General features: G+C 37.9%; 1 protein-coding gene across 1 annotated transcript in view; it reads left to right on the forward strand.

Annotated features, from left to right (window-relative positions):
- The first annotated feature begins 709 nt into the window (after window positions 1–709).
- nufip2 (nuclear FMR1 interacting protein 2) overlaps window positions 710–17,995 on the forward strand; it is a 57,765-nt gene continuing 40,479 nt past the window's right edge. The window contains exon 1 of the mRNA XM_039757288.1: window positions 710–888. Within this exon, the coding sequence (XP_039613222.1) occupies window positions 747–888 (142 nt within the window). The 5' untranslated portion in view covers window positions 710–746. The remainder of the gene's footprint in view (window positions 889–17,995) is intronic.

Here is a 17,995-nt window from a genome sequence, read left to right on the forward strand (position 1 = left end):
ACCACATTAAGTCGAATCCACCAACCCCCATTAAGTTGAAGGACCTGCTTGTAGAACTGGATTCAGGTTCACGTCATACCCAGGACGGAGCTATTGCAGGTTAAGGGCCTTGGTGAAAGGCCCAACGGAATGGAATCACTTCTGGCATTTACAGAATTCGAACTGGAAATCAGATACATAGCCTCAGAGCCACCTTGCAGAGTAATGAAAAAATAAATAATACAATAAACTAAAATCTAACGTTGTACATTTCTTATAAAGTAACCCTTGGACATCCAAACCTGCCTTCTTTTGACCCCGCCTCATCCCACGTCCCGCAGAGAGGTGTACTTGTTGCTAGCAGCCTATGTTCAGCCTTCATGACGCACCCTTCAGCTTGAGAAGTGTTTGACTAACCTATATAACAATACATATTACAACGTTCTCTAACCCACTTGATCCAGTTCAGGCTCGCGGATATCAGACAATGCAGCTAGGCTCGAGAACAAAGCACACGATATGCACTCAAAACCAACGAAACCAAACAGATCCATGCACGTATATCTGTCCTTAAAATGAAGGTAAATAGGTGGAATGCCCAACTACTCCCAAGTCTATTTATGACTCCTCCCTTCTAGCGTAGTCTGTGACGCCATGACGTTGCAAGCCATCGGGTGTATCTATTGGTCAATATGCCTTTGCCGTGCGCACGCATGCGTACGCGTGCCACGCCCCCTTTCTCTGGCAACACTCTTCCCTCTCGCTCGATGGAGGAGCAGCCCTGTGTGCGGGCACATCACCACCGCCATGCAGACGAGGCAGGGAACCCCAACTGTCCGCCGACAGTGGTGAAACATGAGCAGAATCACGAACAGGGCCAGCCTTCGAAAACGTCGAAGAAGAAAACAGGTCGGCGACTATAGGGAATGGGTAGAGGGGATTCGATACGTTTCTCTTAATTTTTATCAAGAAAAATTCCGGACCTGAGTGGGAGGAGAGTAAGAGAGGTGGCCGAGTTTTGGGGGAAGAGTATGGAAACTGACCTTGTTTGCTGAACTCAGCATTTTTTGTTTGTTTTTTCCCCAATTTCTGAGTCGTGTTTACAGGCCATGGAAGCTAAGTAAGTTAAGAAGGTGCGGGATGAAATTAAAAGCGTTTTTTTATGGGACAAACCGTTGCGCATCAGCACGGAACTCTAGGAGGAAGGAAAAACTTCAACAGTTAGCAGTTGACTGACCGACCGACTGACTGGTGGGGAGGGGGAGTGCACTGCATTTTAGCATGTAGTGACAGGACTAGGCCTGGGCTGCGGGGTCGCGTGATCGCCGGTTTCATTAGGTTTGTGATTTCCTGTCCGCCATGTTTTCATCTGGGATTACCAGCATCGGGTTAAAAAGCAAACAATCTGATAAAATATTTTGCTGTTGTGCAGAAACTTGTCTTGGGCCCAGTCGGCATTGTCAGGTTTGCCTCTCCAACTTCAGCGTTAACAGAAGCTGTTCCTTTTTACACAATCTGCGGTTAACCTACAAGTCCAATGGCTTGTGTTCCCACTTGAGTTAAGAGGGCAGCATGTGGGAATGTTTCCACTGAAAGACTGTCGGCCCTACTATTGTATGTTTCATTTTATTAAAAAAAAAAAGACCTCGTTGCCGATCCATCATGTCTGCTTTACCAATAAGTTGTCGCCCTTATTGAAATTAAGCAGCAATATTAAGTTTACCTCGAATTCATAACCTACGTTTTTCATAGATGGGGAATGACGAATGGTGGTGTGCTTTACTAAATTAATTTTGGAAGTACCACTGCTTTATTTATAAAGTCATACAAATCTTTTGTTTACGTGTCGACTTCTAATAATGGCTACTCAAAGGCTGATTACATGCCTATTGACATATTATTCGATCAATGACCATCTGCAACGCAACAGCTTTAGAATATTTTTTTCATATTAACAGTATTAATCGGTGAACAGTAAATTTGCCGTTAACTTCCATTGCATGTTTGTTTTTAGGTCAAGTGACAATTTACTTTTCAGTCCAGATATTTTTTGAGGTGAGGTTATAGTGAAACGGGACTAAATACATGTTGTGAAAAGAACTTTATCTACAGAGCAGAATGTAATGCTTTTTATGCTGAATTTATTTTGAGGTAGTTTTTGTAAACCTGTAAATGTCTACTGCATATACAGATACATTGTAAGTTTCATTCTGTGTCCAGCGGTAAATTTGTGTTAGGGATTGAAATTCCACGTTTTGCGTTTCCCGTCAAAAGCTTTAGGGTTGTGTCATATAGACAACAGAATGGTAGTTAACATAACATGTAATTTGCTTTATTTGGAAATGGTGATTGCACTATATTTGATTAAACGAATTTGAAACGTGGTTGATGGAGAGGGTTGTCATTTTAAATTGTTACTGCGTGTAGTTTTCGTGTAGTATGTCAAATAAACACAGTGACATCGTTCATGAACATATATTGTTATAAGTAGGAATTTTGGTTGTATTCAACAATTCAAAAATAGTCTTAAGAAAAAGGCTAAGGCGGGTACATACGTGATGTTATTTTCAGAGCAAGCAATTAATTAGTAGTCAAGTTCTTAACCTGTCGCTGTAAACTGATTTAAATAAAGAAGTTTCATCTGACAAACGGTCTGTAGAAATCCTGCATCTAAAGTACAGTTAGACATTACTTTTTTAAATCTTTTTTTGCATCTTCTAGAAGTATTGGGGTAATTCTGACTAGTATGTCTATGGTAAAATTAAACCAAATGTTTTGAGTTGTTTTCCTAAAACCTTGTTTTCTCAAGATATCCAAAGTGTTTTTTGGAAAAGGATAGCTGTGCATCCACAGAACTTCAGCACAAGTATTTGTTAATACCTTTTCATGTAGCAAATATTTGAATTAACAGTTAATGTTGGCATTATTTATAAAATGGCACTTGAAAATGAGAAAAAAATGGTTTCCCTTGTATGTTGTTTTACTTTGTCATTTTAAAAATGAAATCTATAAAATGCTAAATGTAAAAATACCTCCTCATCTGCTAGCCTTACAACGGCAGTTTTTATCGCACTAGAACAAATATTAAATGAAGGCTTTAAAATTTGGCAAAAAAAAATCCACGTTAACCAGGCAAACATTTTGATTAAAAAAAAAAATCTTGTGCATTTCTGAGGCATGACAAAACAAAGTTGTGAGAAATTAATTTCTGGTACTATCCTTCCTAACAGAAAAGTTATATTCACCTTCACTGGCATGGGTAGGGTTTTCCCCATTGACAATAGCCAGTCTGACTGAAGCAATTGAGTAAATTGAAACCACATCAGTAGAATAGCACGAGATAGGTAAAGCACATCAGTGTAGCTGATTAGCATAATGCTGGCTTTTGACAGAAATGTTTACGCCCAAAAATGAAAGGTCCCTCATTTGCACTAACATGTATGTACACTATAAATACACTAATTGACGAAGCTGAAACATCTGTGCAAAATCCGCAATTTATAATGCAGAACGTCTAAAACAGCACTGCTAAGACATTTGCTGTTAGTATAGTTAACAAAACATTAAACTTACTCAAAATAAAGCTTGCTTCTTCCAGTTTAGTTTCAGAAAATGGAAATGTTTTCAGTAATTTATGATGGGTGGAAATCCGTTGACATCAGTAGCATGTATTGTAGTCCTGCTGAATTCATACATGATTTTTTCCAGTGCTGCGTACATTAAGAATTACTCTCTGCAGAAGAGGCATTTGTCCTCCCTAGGTCTTCATATATTCTTCAGGTGCACCACCAATTTTCACTTGTTTGAGTCTTGTCTTCACACTGTGCACTTTTCCTCATTTTGACTCTTCAATCATATCTTTTTTTTCCATAGTCTTCAGTCTTTTTGTAGCTCTACATCATAATATTCTGAATCATGAAGATAAAACTCTGCAACAACACTGTTTCTTCATTGTCACAGTCAGTCATATTACTGGCATAAAATAAGAGCTATTGTGTCTCACACCTTAGAAATACAAATATTTCACCAGGGAAAAAAAGGCCTGAGCACTCAAACATTTATTACAGTACAATTGAAAGTGTACATTTATGAAACATTACAAAAGTCATATCCCTGGATGTGAAAGGTCAACTCAGAGAAAAACGTAATAACGTGAATAATACAAAGGAAAGACAAAAGTCTTTAAAAATGGAGGCAGCTGCGATAAGTTCTATTTCTTGACAGAACAATATGGATTTGTTCTTTTCCAATATGTGTACAATTCCAAAGATATGTTTCAGTATTCTGCAGTAGTAGACAACATATTAAATTTTAAGGCTTTTGTTTCTCCTTTGCTGTGGTCCCCCTGTGATTGCTGCTCTACATTGCAGGTAGAATTATTTTTTAAATTGGAAATTATGCTAAGCAACAAATTCTTGAAACAAACAAATGTCTGCCATGATTTTAATACATTCTTTGCATGAAAGTGTAGCTCAAAGTTTGCAAGAAGTTAAACATCTTGTAATTACGAAGAAAATAAATGAATAAAATGAAAGATACAAGGCCATTACTAAAAATGGGAGGAAAATTTAATTTACTTGACACAATTTAATTTACTGTTTGATATGTCCAGTTTGTAAGACTCTACTAAGTAAAATAGTAAAAGTCACAATTCCAGATTACACAGGAAAATAGGGAAGCAAAAACTCCAGCTGTCGGGAGGGTAGAGAAAATAAATCTCAAGGTTCTGAGGTTAAAAGACAGACCAGGGGTCTCAATTATAAACTTTGAATGGATTTAAGTGTAAATATATATGTAAGCAAAAAACAGTAAAATGCGTATGCCAAAAAATCAGTTTATAAAACTTGGTGTACATACATTTCTTTACACAACCTTTATACATCACAGTCATCTTGTAAACGTGTGTATGTGAATGTGCCTCGATCTCTGCTTTGGTTGCCTTGTTTAAACAGCAATATATGGAGCATGCTAATCAACCTCATATGTATGCTATGACAATGTTGCAACATTTCATTGACCATAGAGCAGCCTCCCTCCTGATCCATCAAGACCCCATTGCCTGCATTCAATAATATCTTGGTGCACTTTGTAACGGTGTGTGTAAGATGCACAACATTATAGAGCTTTTTCTCTGTGTTCTTGGGGTAACACACCAGCATCTGAGCGGTCAGATCACTATCACTCGACACTTGGTATTGATAAGATTGTTTAAATGAATATTGTAAGCCATTTGAAAAACTGGGGGTTCAGCCAGCTATATTACCAACAAACCAGCAACACCACATACAGAGCCATCATTCTCGTTAAATGCCAAAATTGCAATATGAGTGCACTAAAATGTGCTGATCATTTTAGTAGAACTGTACACTGTTGCAAAATGTCTTTGTTTGTAAAAACATGTTTAATGAATATACAACCCCACTATATGAAAACTGCATATCTCCCCTGTGGTCAGTTAATGACTTCCAGCTTGGCAAGCATGATAGAGTAACACTTGTCTAATATATTCCTGACCTGTAGGCCAGTTTCTTCAAAGAAGTCACAAAAAGTAACCTATATAAATAGACAAAAAAAAATTAAAAAGTTCTTCAGTGCAAACACTCAGTATTGGCCCTTTTACAAGGAATCTAAAATAGTCTGTACAACCTAACGGGGTATAATATGCTTGTCACATAATGCACATTTTAGCAGCTGAGTGGTATGAATTTTTATACACAATAGCCATCATTTAGTTGGTTTGATGGCATTTCCCCTAATTAATCAAGGGCAGTGTTACTTCCAGCTTCTTTGGGATGCTGCATACAGATAGGTCAGAGCTGCCATACATATACATGCATTCTCCCATTACATTTTCTTTTATAAATTGCGATGTTTGCCTGGAATTGTGCTTATGCATATTTTGAGACTATTTTTAAATGTGTGTAAGTTTTCTAAATCGGATGTCTGGGCATTCTGCAAACTATAAATGTGATATACATACATCATACTAGTTAATTTGTTGAAGTGCATCTCATTGGTAGTTGTATTATCAGCATCATAGGAGGTTACAGATTACTTTGATCAGGTGGCCTGCAGAAAACCAAAAAAGGAAAACTACAGTGACAGGCTTGGTTCACATATCGTCACAGGATAGTTCACAGTACACTTCCATCTTAATATTTTAAGCAAAAGACATATCTGGACACCACCAATATTTGTAATATAATTGAGGTCGTCTAGATCATTTGCCTTGCCCACTCTATTATTTGGTTGATGATCAATAAAATCTTTTGAACATTTTTGCATCCACTGTATATTTCTGCTGTTAGATCAGATATCTAAGTATCAGGTGGTCCAGATCTAATTATGCAATTTTCATTATGCTATAACTTAGGTTTATTACATAGAAAATCACCCGAAAAATCCCGGACCATCGAGAAGTGTGCGAACTGACGACATGAAGAATTGTATTTGCGCCGAAGTGGAATCGTCCCCGCATAAATCAAAGTCATCCATATGATCTGGATCTGCCTAATTAGATCTGGACCACCTTGTATAATTTTAATGCATTTCTTTAAAGCTTTTTTTAGAAACCAAAAAACTGATATTCAAATCTAATAGAACAGTATCAGTATCATTACTGTTGACAACCTATGTAATGCTGCGGTAATTTCTAATTTTCTTTTTATTTCTACACTTTCACCTTTATCAAAATATTCAGTCTCACACAACATACAGTTCTGCAGGTAGTCAACATTTTAGTCGGCTGCTGATTTACACACATTACCTGAAACAATGCATCATTAATACAGGTAGTCCCCAAGTTACGGACATCCAACTTACGAATGGGGCTGCAGCTGCGACGCATGCGCCTCAGTAACTGCCACTCCTTCATCTTCGGCCTGGGGATGCTCCAGGCGGGGGTTGGTGATTTCAATGCTCGCGCAGTGTAGTGTTCTTCGGGCGGCTCCCAGCTGCTAGCGGTTACTTACCGGGGCCACAGCTATCACTCGTGTGCAGGACAGAGGCTTGATGGGGCGGTTCACTGCCTGCCCACCATGCCGCCGCTGCTATTGCTCCCAACTGGACGCAGGCTGGATGGAGCAGAGGGGTGCATTTCACTGCTGTCCCACCACACGTTTGCCCCATTTGTTCTCTGTGGGCAGCTGGTGATGCTGCAAGCGCTGACCCGGTTGTGACTGAATGGAGGCCATTGAGGGTGAATGGGGCGGCGGGGGGTAGCATTGTAGTGTGACTCAGGTGGCTGCCTGTTGAATGGGAGCGGTGGTGGGTGATTCACTACCCGCCTTTGGCCACACTGTGTTCGTTCTCAGTGGGCGGACGCTACAGGCAGCATTCTGTAGTGGAGGTGACTGTGGTGGGCGGGCGGTGAATCGCCGCACCCATTCATTCTCAATAGCAAGCCTGCTTGTACTGTTACGTACATAGCAGGAAGTTGTCTCTTGTCAGTACATCAGACGTGTTGACTACAGGTGACTTCCTGCTGTGATAGCGTGTACAGTGCTGTGCAGAGGGGCTCATGTTAACCTTTTGTCTTCACCCTTCAGGAATGTCTCTGAAACACAAATCTGATGCAAGTGCTGGTGATACAGTAAAGAAGAGAAAAACCATCACCATTGAAAATAAATTAGAAATAATAAAAAGGTCAGAGAGAAGTGAAATTCATTGGCAGAGCACTTGGTTACAGTCTGTCAACACTAGCATTTATTAAAATAATGTACCTGTTCCGACTTGAATACAAATTCAACTTAAGTACAAATGTACAGTCCATATTTCGTACATAACCCAGGGACTGCCTGCATATGTATTTATATATTTTTTTTGCTGCATCTGTAAATGGCGGAGGCAAAAGGGTGTGAGCCTGCATTTAGGAGCAAAAATAAATATGGGGAATTATATTAATGACTGAGTTTAACATGTTTGAGCAGCAACAAATGATTTTTGTCAGGGTTTCCTACATTGCACTACCTGTAATACAGATATTGCCAGCCCCACTTTTTCTTTGATCATGTCGCTTTGTTCCTACAGAGACTTTTTCTTTGGGTGAAACACTGTTTTTTACGCGTTATTAGTTTGAAATGTCACATGCACCTTTCAAACAACAGTGCAATCATAGTCAATTTGTGTTATATACCCTTAGAAAAGGTTAGACAATTAATATATAAAAATTGTGTAACGTACATATGTATATGTAGCACCTAGAATTTTTAAACTACATTTGAATATACTTAGATATTTATTTTTAACAGTATTCACAAATATGATGTGCTATAAGCAAACAATAGAGGTCAGAGTTATGCTCAGTTGTTGATAATTTATACATTTGTCCATTGGCCATTACTCATAAAACTATTTAGCTATGAATTGATAGGGATCTTAATGACTTTTGTCCTGCTTATTACATTGGAAGTGGTTTGAAACTGTTTTAGTTCAGCAAAAGAAATACAGCCATGTACTGTTTCCACTTTTACATAAGCCATGTGTGTTTTTTTGTATTTTTTTTTTTTTATATGGTGTTTGATCATTTTCAAAAATTATACTTAAATATTAAGTCAGTGTGGTGTAGCACAGTTGATATAATCCGCTTTAATTTTCTTTTCCAGGTCCATCAAACAGACCTTTATACAGAAACAGAAAAATCGTGGGTGTTTTATGTTGTCAAATTTAGATTGTTCTGTAATATTTTTGTACTGAAAAACATGGTTAGTATTAGAGCTGGGCGATATGGATCAAAAGTGATCTCTTTTTTAGCTGAAAGGCGATATGCGACATATATCTCAATATTTTTTCTTCCCATAATGTAATAACAAAAAGACTGTTCTGAGTCAATGCCACGTCTCAAATGTCACAAAGGCACATTTATTAACATACAGCTGTACATGAACATGAGAAATGGCTCAAAAATAAACTATTGGCATATATTAGATAATAATACTCCTTGAATAAAATTAATGTTCTGTTCCTGCATAACAAAAGACTCACAGCTGTGCAGTTAAGAAAATGTAAACAGAAAAAATACAGAGCAAAAGTAACAAAGGCCAATTTGGTTTTTAAAAAGTGGGTTTCCACTGAAGTAGAGATTTCTTTCTTTACCAAAGTGCTTCCTCCTATGTGTACTCCTGTACAAACATCTACGACTTTGTGCAAATAACAAAACGTGTAACAACTGGCAAAACAAGTGACAACTTTCTTACACAGAGAAATGGCTTGGACAATGCGGGCATCATCCATACCATGTCCTGTAACACACAAAGTAATAACTTTTAAAATCGCATTCATTTTTATGTAAAGAGGCAGATCACTCAAAGGCAAATTAACATCCATCTGTGTTTAGTAGGGATTTATAAGAGTTAAATACTTGTGTAAATTGTGTTGTGTAATATGTAACCTACAAATGGTTTTAGTTAAACCATTTTGGTAAAATCACCAGCAAATGAGTGAAACGTATATTTTTAGACCTTTTCAATCACAAACACTTCTGAATTTAAAATGCATCCCTGTCTCCTCTTATGTGGAGTGGTGGCTCTGGTAGTAAGGATTTGCTGGCAGTCACTTGTTCGAATCCCAAAACTTTCAGAACACTACTTTGGGTTCATGAGCAAGACCCTTAACCGCAATTGCTTCGTCCTGGGTATGACATTAACCTGCATCCGGCCCTGCAAGTGGCCCTTCAACTTGCAAGGAAAACTGGGACTGTTGACAGAATTAGTGCTCCAGCTGCCATAAAAACCTTCACGCAGCTCCACGCAGTGTTGTGTGGTGCCAAGGCATCACCTGTTTTGCATAATGTGTGACAGGTGTGGCCACGCGCTGTACACAGCACAGTCTTCCCCTTCCCTTTCCTGTCTCTTCTCAGCTGGGGGTCTCATTCAGTGTCACAATCCTGAGTCTAATACGAGCATGCACACACACACTCCATCCAATATGGCTGATCATTTATGTGACAAAGTTTCAATTTCATAGGTGTTAGCTGTATCAGCCTACATTTTTCAAATAGATCATCATGTGGTCAATAGGCATATCTAACTCTAAGTGGTTCTATAAAACTTTTTACTTAACTATTTTAGGTCAGGCAGATGGTTGAAAAAAGGCTACAAATGTTGATAAAACTCACCATTATGTTATAGGTAGACCCTCTTTGCTTGGAGGACTGTTAAACTCGTTGACTTGATGTTGAATCCCAGCGTGTGTGTGAGTAGCATAGAGTAAACATCGTCTAGAATGGCATCGACATCGGGCGAGTGAGAGCAAAGCAAATGTACAAAACAAAATACTCAGTAGGATGACATTTAGTGTATATTTTATTTTGAATTGAAATTATTGGACTATGATTTGGTGCAAGTGATGTAGAGATCGAGATCTGAAATGAAAGTGAGGTACTGGCACCAGGTATTCAATCCCCAGCTGATGTGCCCAGCCACTGCCAGATCTATTAACACGCATCGACAGCACACTGTATTCAGCAACTTAATAATATATATGTAAGAAACATAATATATGTAAGAAACTATTGCTTTGTGTGCTTTTTAGAAACCTGAGTTTTTTTGAAAAATATTCAGCCCTAGGAGAAGGGGGTTGAATTGGCGATATAATAAGCCACTGCTTTAGTAATGTTGCCCCACTTCTCACTTTTTCTCTCACTTTAATTAAGGCACAGGTATAAAAGTTTTGTAATGTGTTTTTTTTTCTGGGATTGAGACTGGGAAGGCTTCATGGTCTGGGCTGCAGCATGCATTTTCACACACTGTTCTTACTGCACTTTATGGCGCTGTTGTAAATGATGGAAAAGATTAGTAGTGCTCAAAGCTTTTGTCAGGACTTGTTTTCTGCATTATTCTGCTGCTCACCTGACACTTTGAACCCGAATCATCTCCAAATAATTGAGCCATTGTTTTTATTTTTACCAACCAGCTCTTCGATAGCTTCCTTGTGTCTTTATCTGTCTCCTTCCTGTTGCTGTCTGCAGGACTTACCGAGTGAAGTGGTGGGGGAGGGGTGAGTTGTGTTTAGAGAGAGAAAGAGTTGGAGTAGGGTGAAGTTGTGCAAGGGACAAACTGGGAGAACAAAAAGACAAACTGCCACCTGTACGAGAATAATTTTAACGCAACATAGACTCGATCTCAACATTATTGTCTCATCCTATATCTTATATGAAAATATATCGCCCAGCCTTAGTTAGTATGTAGAATAACAACTGTGTCAAAGTGAATTTGTGCCTCTGCAGTTTAATTTTAAAGTTTATTGTTAATTCATTGTTAAGCACCTCGTGAGTCTTTGACTAACTGAAAAGAAAAGACTAGACTAGATTAATAATCACATAGCTGCTCGCCTTTCCCTGTACACACTTTTAATTACCAAGTTAGAACTTAAATACCAAGTTAGAACTTAAAAGTTCAGTCAGGTTGAAAAGAGAGCCATTTCCTGAGACAGTGTTTTATTTTTACAAAATGAGCAAGGGAGTTGCAAAGACATGTTTCTTCTCAATATGCAAATTATGGCATTTTCAGAAATTAGTAATTTCATTAGTATTTATTAAGCTGAATCAATGCATCACTGAGCTTTCACTTTTTGAAACATACAACATTTTATATGTAGCAAGCAAAAAGCGGTACTGCTTTTATGTTGACTTAATGTACTATTTGTCGTTAGGTCTGTCCATCGTTCTGCATGAAACAATCTCAGCCCTTAGATGACTGATTTTGTTGAAATCTGAGAAACGTATTTTTTGTGATAATTTGTTGAGACAGCTCCATTTTAACTGAGATACTTTGAACACTACGCTCTGCAAAAACTTTTCAAATTTCAAAATCTTCAATTGAAAAGCATTACCAAATTACTTTGTTTTTTGGATTGTGTATTGTGGTTCCATGTTTTTATACAGGTTTTATCAGTTTAAGTGTTTTAAGGAAATTTTCTTTTAATGTCACTAGTAAACAAGTGTAAAATTTTATATTGTTAGTGAAAAATAAGCACATCACAGAAGTGGTCTGCATTTAAATTATAAAAATACCACTTTAGGGAGGATAGGTTAGATGTAACATCAGTAATATTAAATGTAGCTTTCAATGGCGATTTAATTTGTTTATGCCTTAACTGGGTCTGAAATTAAGGTTTTTACTTTGTTTAAAACAATTTGTAATGTTTTTAGTGAAAGCTATGAACAGTAAATGTTATGCAACAATAGACTAAGGCATTTTATGGTCTTAGAGTTTTAGTAGGGACATTCGTTTGTGTGTCATTGCAGTATTTTAGTTTTATTTTGGCTGGTGTTAGTATTTAACAGCAGTGGATTGAAATTCAGTGAAAGATTGTAGTAATTGTTTATTTTATTGAGTACTTGAAAAATACCCGCACTTCGCAGCGGCAAAGTACTGCCTTAAAATTTTTATCAAATCGTCACCTGTGTATCGAAGATGTTTAAGAGGCATTGGCAGTTGTCCAAAGATGTAAAATATTTGGCCAGTTTGGTACACTTGAAAGCGACAACCGAACAATTCAGCGGCAGCCATCAACTCAACCATAGGTGAATGGCTTAAGCATTTCACTCTTATAGTGCTTCTGTGTAGTATAATTATCTCCTGTACCGTCGTCAGTCCACACCTTGAACCTGTCCCAGTCATTTTTACATTAGACACAGTGTTCCTCTGGATATCAGAGTGAGCCTGATATGGCTGTGCAATATGTAACACAGAAAATGGAAAAAACAGGCACCATCTCCGGGCATGGAAACCACTCGGTAAGTGACAGTTCTTTGATCGATGGTGATCACCTCGATAGACATGTAAATGGGGGTACGGTTGGAACAATAAAGAAAATGGAAACCTGAACAATGTATAGTAAGTCTAAAATACCTACACAATAACTATAATCGTAATAAACGAACAATAAAACGGCGGGAAAGCCGTGGATTAAATAAAAGGCTGCAGTTATCAACAGGGAGATGTGAATACCGTGGCAAAGCAAGGAAGGGAATGAAGAGACCGGAGCGACAGACGGCCACATATATATATAATATAATATATATATATATATATACAGGCGGAGCCAGCCAGCCAGCCAGCCAGCCAACTACGTGGGAGGCGTGGGGATAGGGGACCCAACGCCGCCTCACACGGCAACCGAGCTGCAGGCTATGGGTGTATATATGTACGTAAGTAGGATTCAGTTGGCGTTTGGAACCCACCTACCAAAGTTCTTGAAAATGGGCCCATAAGTAAAAAAGACTGTTGGAAAGTTCAGTATGGTGGCCGACAGTGGCGTCATACCACCAAAATAAGTACGTACATAGGTTTTGGTTAGTGCAGGGAAGCCACCTACCAAATTTCGTGAAGATGGGGCCATAAATAAAGTTTAACATGGCGGACGTTGTTGACCGTTATGACCATTGCGCGTAGAATTTCGAAATGAAAACTGCTTAACTGTTGTAAGTAAGCTGTAAGGAATGAGCCTGCCAAATTTCAGCCTTCTACCCACACGGGAAGTTGGAGAATTAGTGATGAGTCAGTCAGTGAGGGCTTTGCCTTTTATTAGTATAGATGCATTAACCTAGGATTTCATTTTTGTTAGTTTTTCAATTATGATGCAAGTTGAGAATTGAAAGTATGAATCATGCCAGCTTTGAGAGTACAATAGAATGATGTTGATAAGAGTTACAGCAGTTCAAAGTTTTGGCATTTTTCAGTTGAGTAAGAGAATTAGAAATTGTAGCAAGATGGATCACTGGATAGTTTAAAAAAAAAAAAATTCAGACATGAGTGCCAGTGGGCTATGCACCCTAGAAACCAAGTTACCTGAACTATTCTATAACATTTCAGTAATTCTTTACCACTCTAATGCTGATCTGGTCATAAAATAGGTCATTATAATAAATGATGATTGATTCTAACTTGGATAAAATGAATGGTTGCAGCCATTTTGAATTAAAAATTATGGATATTAAAGATTTTGCCAATTTATGTAATGCATTATCACTTTTAAGCCGCCCTTTAAACCTTAGTGACTAAGTGTTATATAAAAACAAAGAAAAATACACATTCACATGTTTTCTCCGGTACATGGTCTATTATACAGCCAATACATACAGTAGTTTTAAGAATAAAAATGTGTATTGTAGTTACATTTTAATATGAATTGTTTGTTTCACACTGAAATTAAAAATAAAATGATAAAAGGTGAAATAAACAGTAGAGCATGTCTGCATGGTCAGTGCTGGCAACACACTGATCATAGCTGAGGGGTGAGTAAGTCACGCCCACAGTCTTGCATTCACTAGCTGCTTCACCACTCACTCGATACTCTTAAGAGTTTTAAAGCATAGTCTTTATGTACTTGTTACAGTATTCACTGCAATGCTTTTATAAATTATAAGAAAAGTAGTAGTGGATTATACAGTACTTACAGGATTACTTCATAATGCAGAATCTCGGTTAATCAGGGTGTGGATAATCGGGAGTTCTGATAATTCTTTCACTAGTCTGAAAATTTAAACTCATAAAAATAGATTTAATTACATAATTCATGTATATGATATTGCTCTAAATTTTTAATATGAAATATTAAGTCAATTTAATTTTAAACCTGTGTAAAGAAAATAATACACTTATTAGGGTTTTTTTTAATGCAAAGCTTTGTTTGGTGGCCTGCCACTTGTACACTTTTTGTGGTGTGTCCCTCTGAATTATCCAACAGTTGTCTGCCATCATACTGGCATCCAAAAATCCCTGGTAATCTCTACCCATGTCCTAGATATCCTTATTGAATTTTTCAACCTGCTCTTCACTCATCCCTCCTCAAACTTTTCAGTGAAAAATTCCAGATGAGAGTCAAATATTGAACTTTGAGACTCGGTTTGCATCTCAACGCCTAAACACTATAATCCCTGAAGCCTACAAAAAAAGTCGTAATGGCAGGCCACCTTAAATTCCTTTGCACCTCTTCATCAGTGTTAGAGATTCATAATATATCAGGATCTGTGTTGTTATCGGCCGATGTTCATTAAAAATGACAACATTGAATTCGGTCAGATGTGTACATTTTAACCAGTATAGCTGACCGATATAATCCGTGCTTGTCAACATTGCTAGTTCACTAAATAATTAAATGTTGCTTTCATTGTTCGGTGAGGCAGACATGAAGCTGCAGAAAAACATGTATGTAAGCACAGCCCGTTGCGCTCACAAAAAAAAACACAGGGTTTCCTAGTTTTGCTAACATGACCACTACGCGTGTTGTTTATTCGTCTATATAACTAAATGAAGGTTGTATATATGCACGGATGCCAGAGGCCAGCAACACCAAAAGCGCATGTGCACAGCGCCCCAGAGTCAAACCCAGCGGCTTCCCAGAGTCAGTAGGTGGCGCCCAAACAACACAACCTGTAAACTAAACTTCAGGTCACAATACAACCGCCACCCAAACGCGAACACACACACCACCGCATATACAACCTTCATTTAGTAATGTTTGTGTATATTCATGGATGGCAGAGGCCAGAAGCAAGCCGTGCACAATACAACCGCCGCCTGAACGCGCACACCACTGCAGATACAACCTATCGACGTTGACCAGATAAATAACCAAGTGGTTGTATTGCTTCCTGGAGAAAGCCATGTCTTTCTAAGTACTGACAGTGTTGATTCTGAACACGAAACTGAGCATCTTAATTTCCCAATAGAATATTTAAACACTATTAGCCCGACCGGATTACTACAACACAATCTTAACCTTAAATTTGGGACAAAATTACCTTTTAAACTTAAACGACGCCAGTTTCCCATTAAGGCTGCATTTGCCATGACGATCAACAAATCCCATGGACAAAGTAGGAATTTACCTATCTGAGCCTGTATTTGGACATGGACAACTTTATGTTGCCTTTTCAAGAGTCCGGCATTCGCATGACGTTAAAGTGAATGTTTTAACTACTACATACCAAGGAGAGCTAATTCAAGAACATTAAACCATCTTTACCAAAAATGTTGTTTGTAAGGAAGTTTTTGATTAACTATTTTGAATTTACCATTTTGTGATTTTTTTTTTGTTTCCAATTTACTTCATTTAAACCTTTGCACTCTGATATTTGTTTTACTTATAAGTACAGCAACTCAAAGACATTTTGGACTTAAATGATATAACAATTACATTTCAATTTTAGTTTTAAAATTGGTTAATTATTTTAGTACAAATATATTTATTTAATTAAATGAAAACTTTCCCAGGATGCTCCCACCCTCCATTTTTCATCTCTCCAAAGATCGGAGGGAACAGAAAGTGATTGCCATTCATGGATTTGTGATTCTTTAGAGAATCGGGGGTTTACTGATTGGGCAGATATGTTAGTAAAGCAGCATGTCAGCTGTTTGGACATATTTTTCTGTGACAAAGGAAGACAACAGAGTTGTTATCTGCTCTACCTATAAAAATAAGATCATGCAAGGAGGCTGCAGAATTAAATCTTTCAGTACCACAAATTACCCATCTGAACAACCACCATAACGAATTATACATGGACTTTTTAGCAACTAATGCTACCAAAATGAAAGTTAAATCAGACACTACTGGGCTTACTAGCGGTAGCCTCATTACAGCAAACCCTTCAAAATGTGAAGACATTTCCTCAAGACAGCACCAGAGCTAAAGGCATAACTACTAAAATAATCAAAATGATCACACTCAATGACCAACCTTTTTTCCCTAGCTGAAGACAAGGGATTTCATTGGCTAATACATTATTTAGAACCTCGGTACATTATTCCATGCTGGCCATACTTTGTCTCACTGCCTGCATAATATAATGTGATTACAACACATATCCGCGAGGTTTTGTAGAAACAATGTCACCAGCATTGGCTTCACTACAGATATGTGGAGCTCAGAGGTCAGCCCCATAAGCATATTGAGTCTAATGGCACACTGGATTGACGAAAATTTGGGGGCAAAAAGAGTAGTGTTACATGCTAATGAGTTCTCCGGTTCTTATTCTGCAACTTTCATTGCACAAGCTTTCGATTCCTTGTTAACGAAGTGGAACATTTCAAAAAGTAATGTGCATGTTGTGCTTCGTGACAATGTTCGCAATATGGCAAAAGCTATGAAAGAAAGTGGCATTAAAAATTTAAGCTGCATGGCTCACACTTTGTAGCTTGCAGTAAATAAAGGCTAATTGAGCCAGAGAAGAATCTCCGACTGTTTTGCCATTGGGAGGCGGATAGTTACTCATTTTGAGCACTCACAGCTGTATCGTAATCAAGAGGTTGTGAGTACAAGCACGGGCTTTCCCCGTTTTGAGTATTGAGCTGCTATTATTATCACTATTACATAATAAAAATGTACATTTGCTTTGAGTCTGTAACAGCCAGTGTAAATGTTAGAAATCGCTGAAGGGATATAAGCAGATACGCAAACAGTGGCAAATCATTTCTTCTTGTTATCTTGTCACTTGAATTCTTGTTCAGTTTTATTCTTGACTAAAAGCACACTTGTTTTGTTATACCTTCACAAAAGTGTTTATTTTATATTCCAGTGACCAGTTGAATGACATCAAATCTGTCTCTGCATCTCTCGCACATGTGTACACATATCCAGAGTTGTGTTGCGGTGTAGCAGTCTATTTGCCAGCATAAGTGACGTGAAGAGGTTATCTGTTGTTATAGTTCTCCCTTTGTCCAGATACTGCGTTATGACTACAGTCTCGGAAAGTCTCCCGTGGGACGACTGGAATCTTTTCCTAAATAAGGAGTGGCATTGCACATGTACTTTGTCTCCATATCTGCCACAATCTAAATCTTGATGCCAAATTTGTCGGGCTCGGTTGAGATGTATTCCAATAAAGGATAACCAGTCTTGTTTGAAAAAAGTTGCTCATCAGCAGTAATATATTGCCCTGGGTTGTAACTCAAAACACAGTTCTCAACAAAATGTTTCTAGATTTCCGAGATCGCAGCAAATCTGTAGTTTTTTTTTTTTACACATTCTGCACGTGTCTTTGTTGTCAAAGCTCAAATTCTGCATGATAGTC

Source organism: Polypterus senegalus, chromosome 6 (genome assembly GCF_016835505.1).
Source record: "Polypterus senegalus isolate Bchr_013 chromosome 6, ASM1683550v1, whole genome shotgun sequence".
Lineage (NCBI taxonomy): Eukaryota > Metazoa > Chordata > Cladistia > Polypteriformes > Polypteridae > Polypterus > Polypterus senegalus.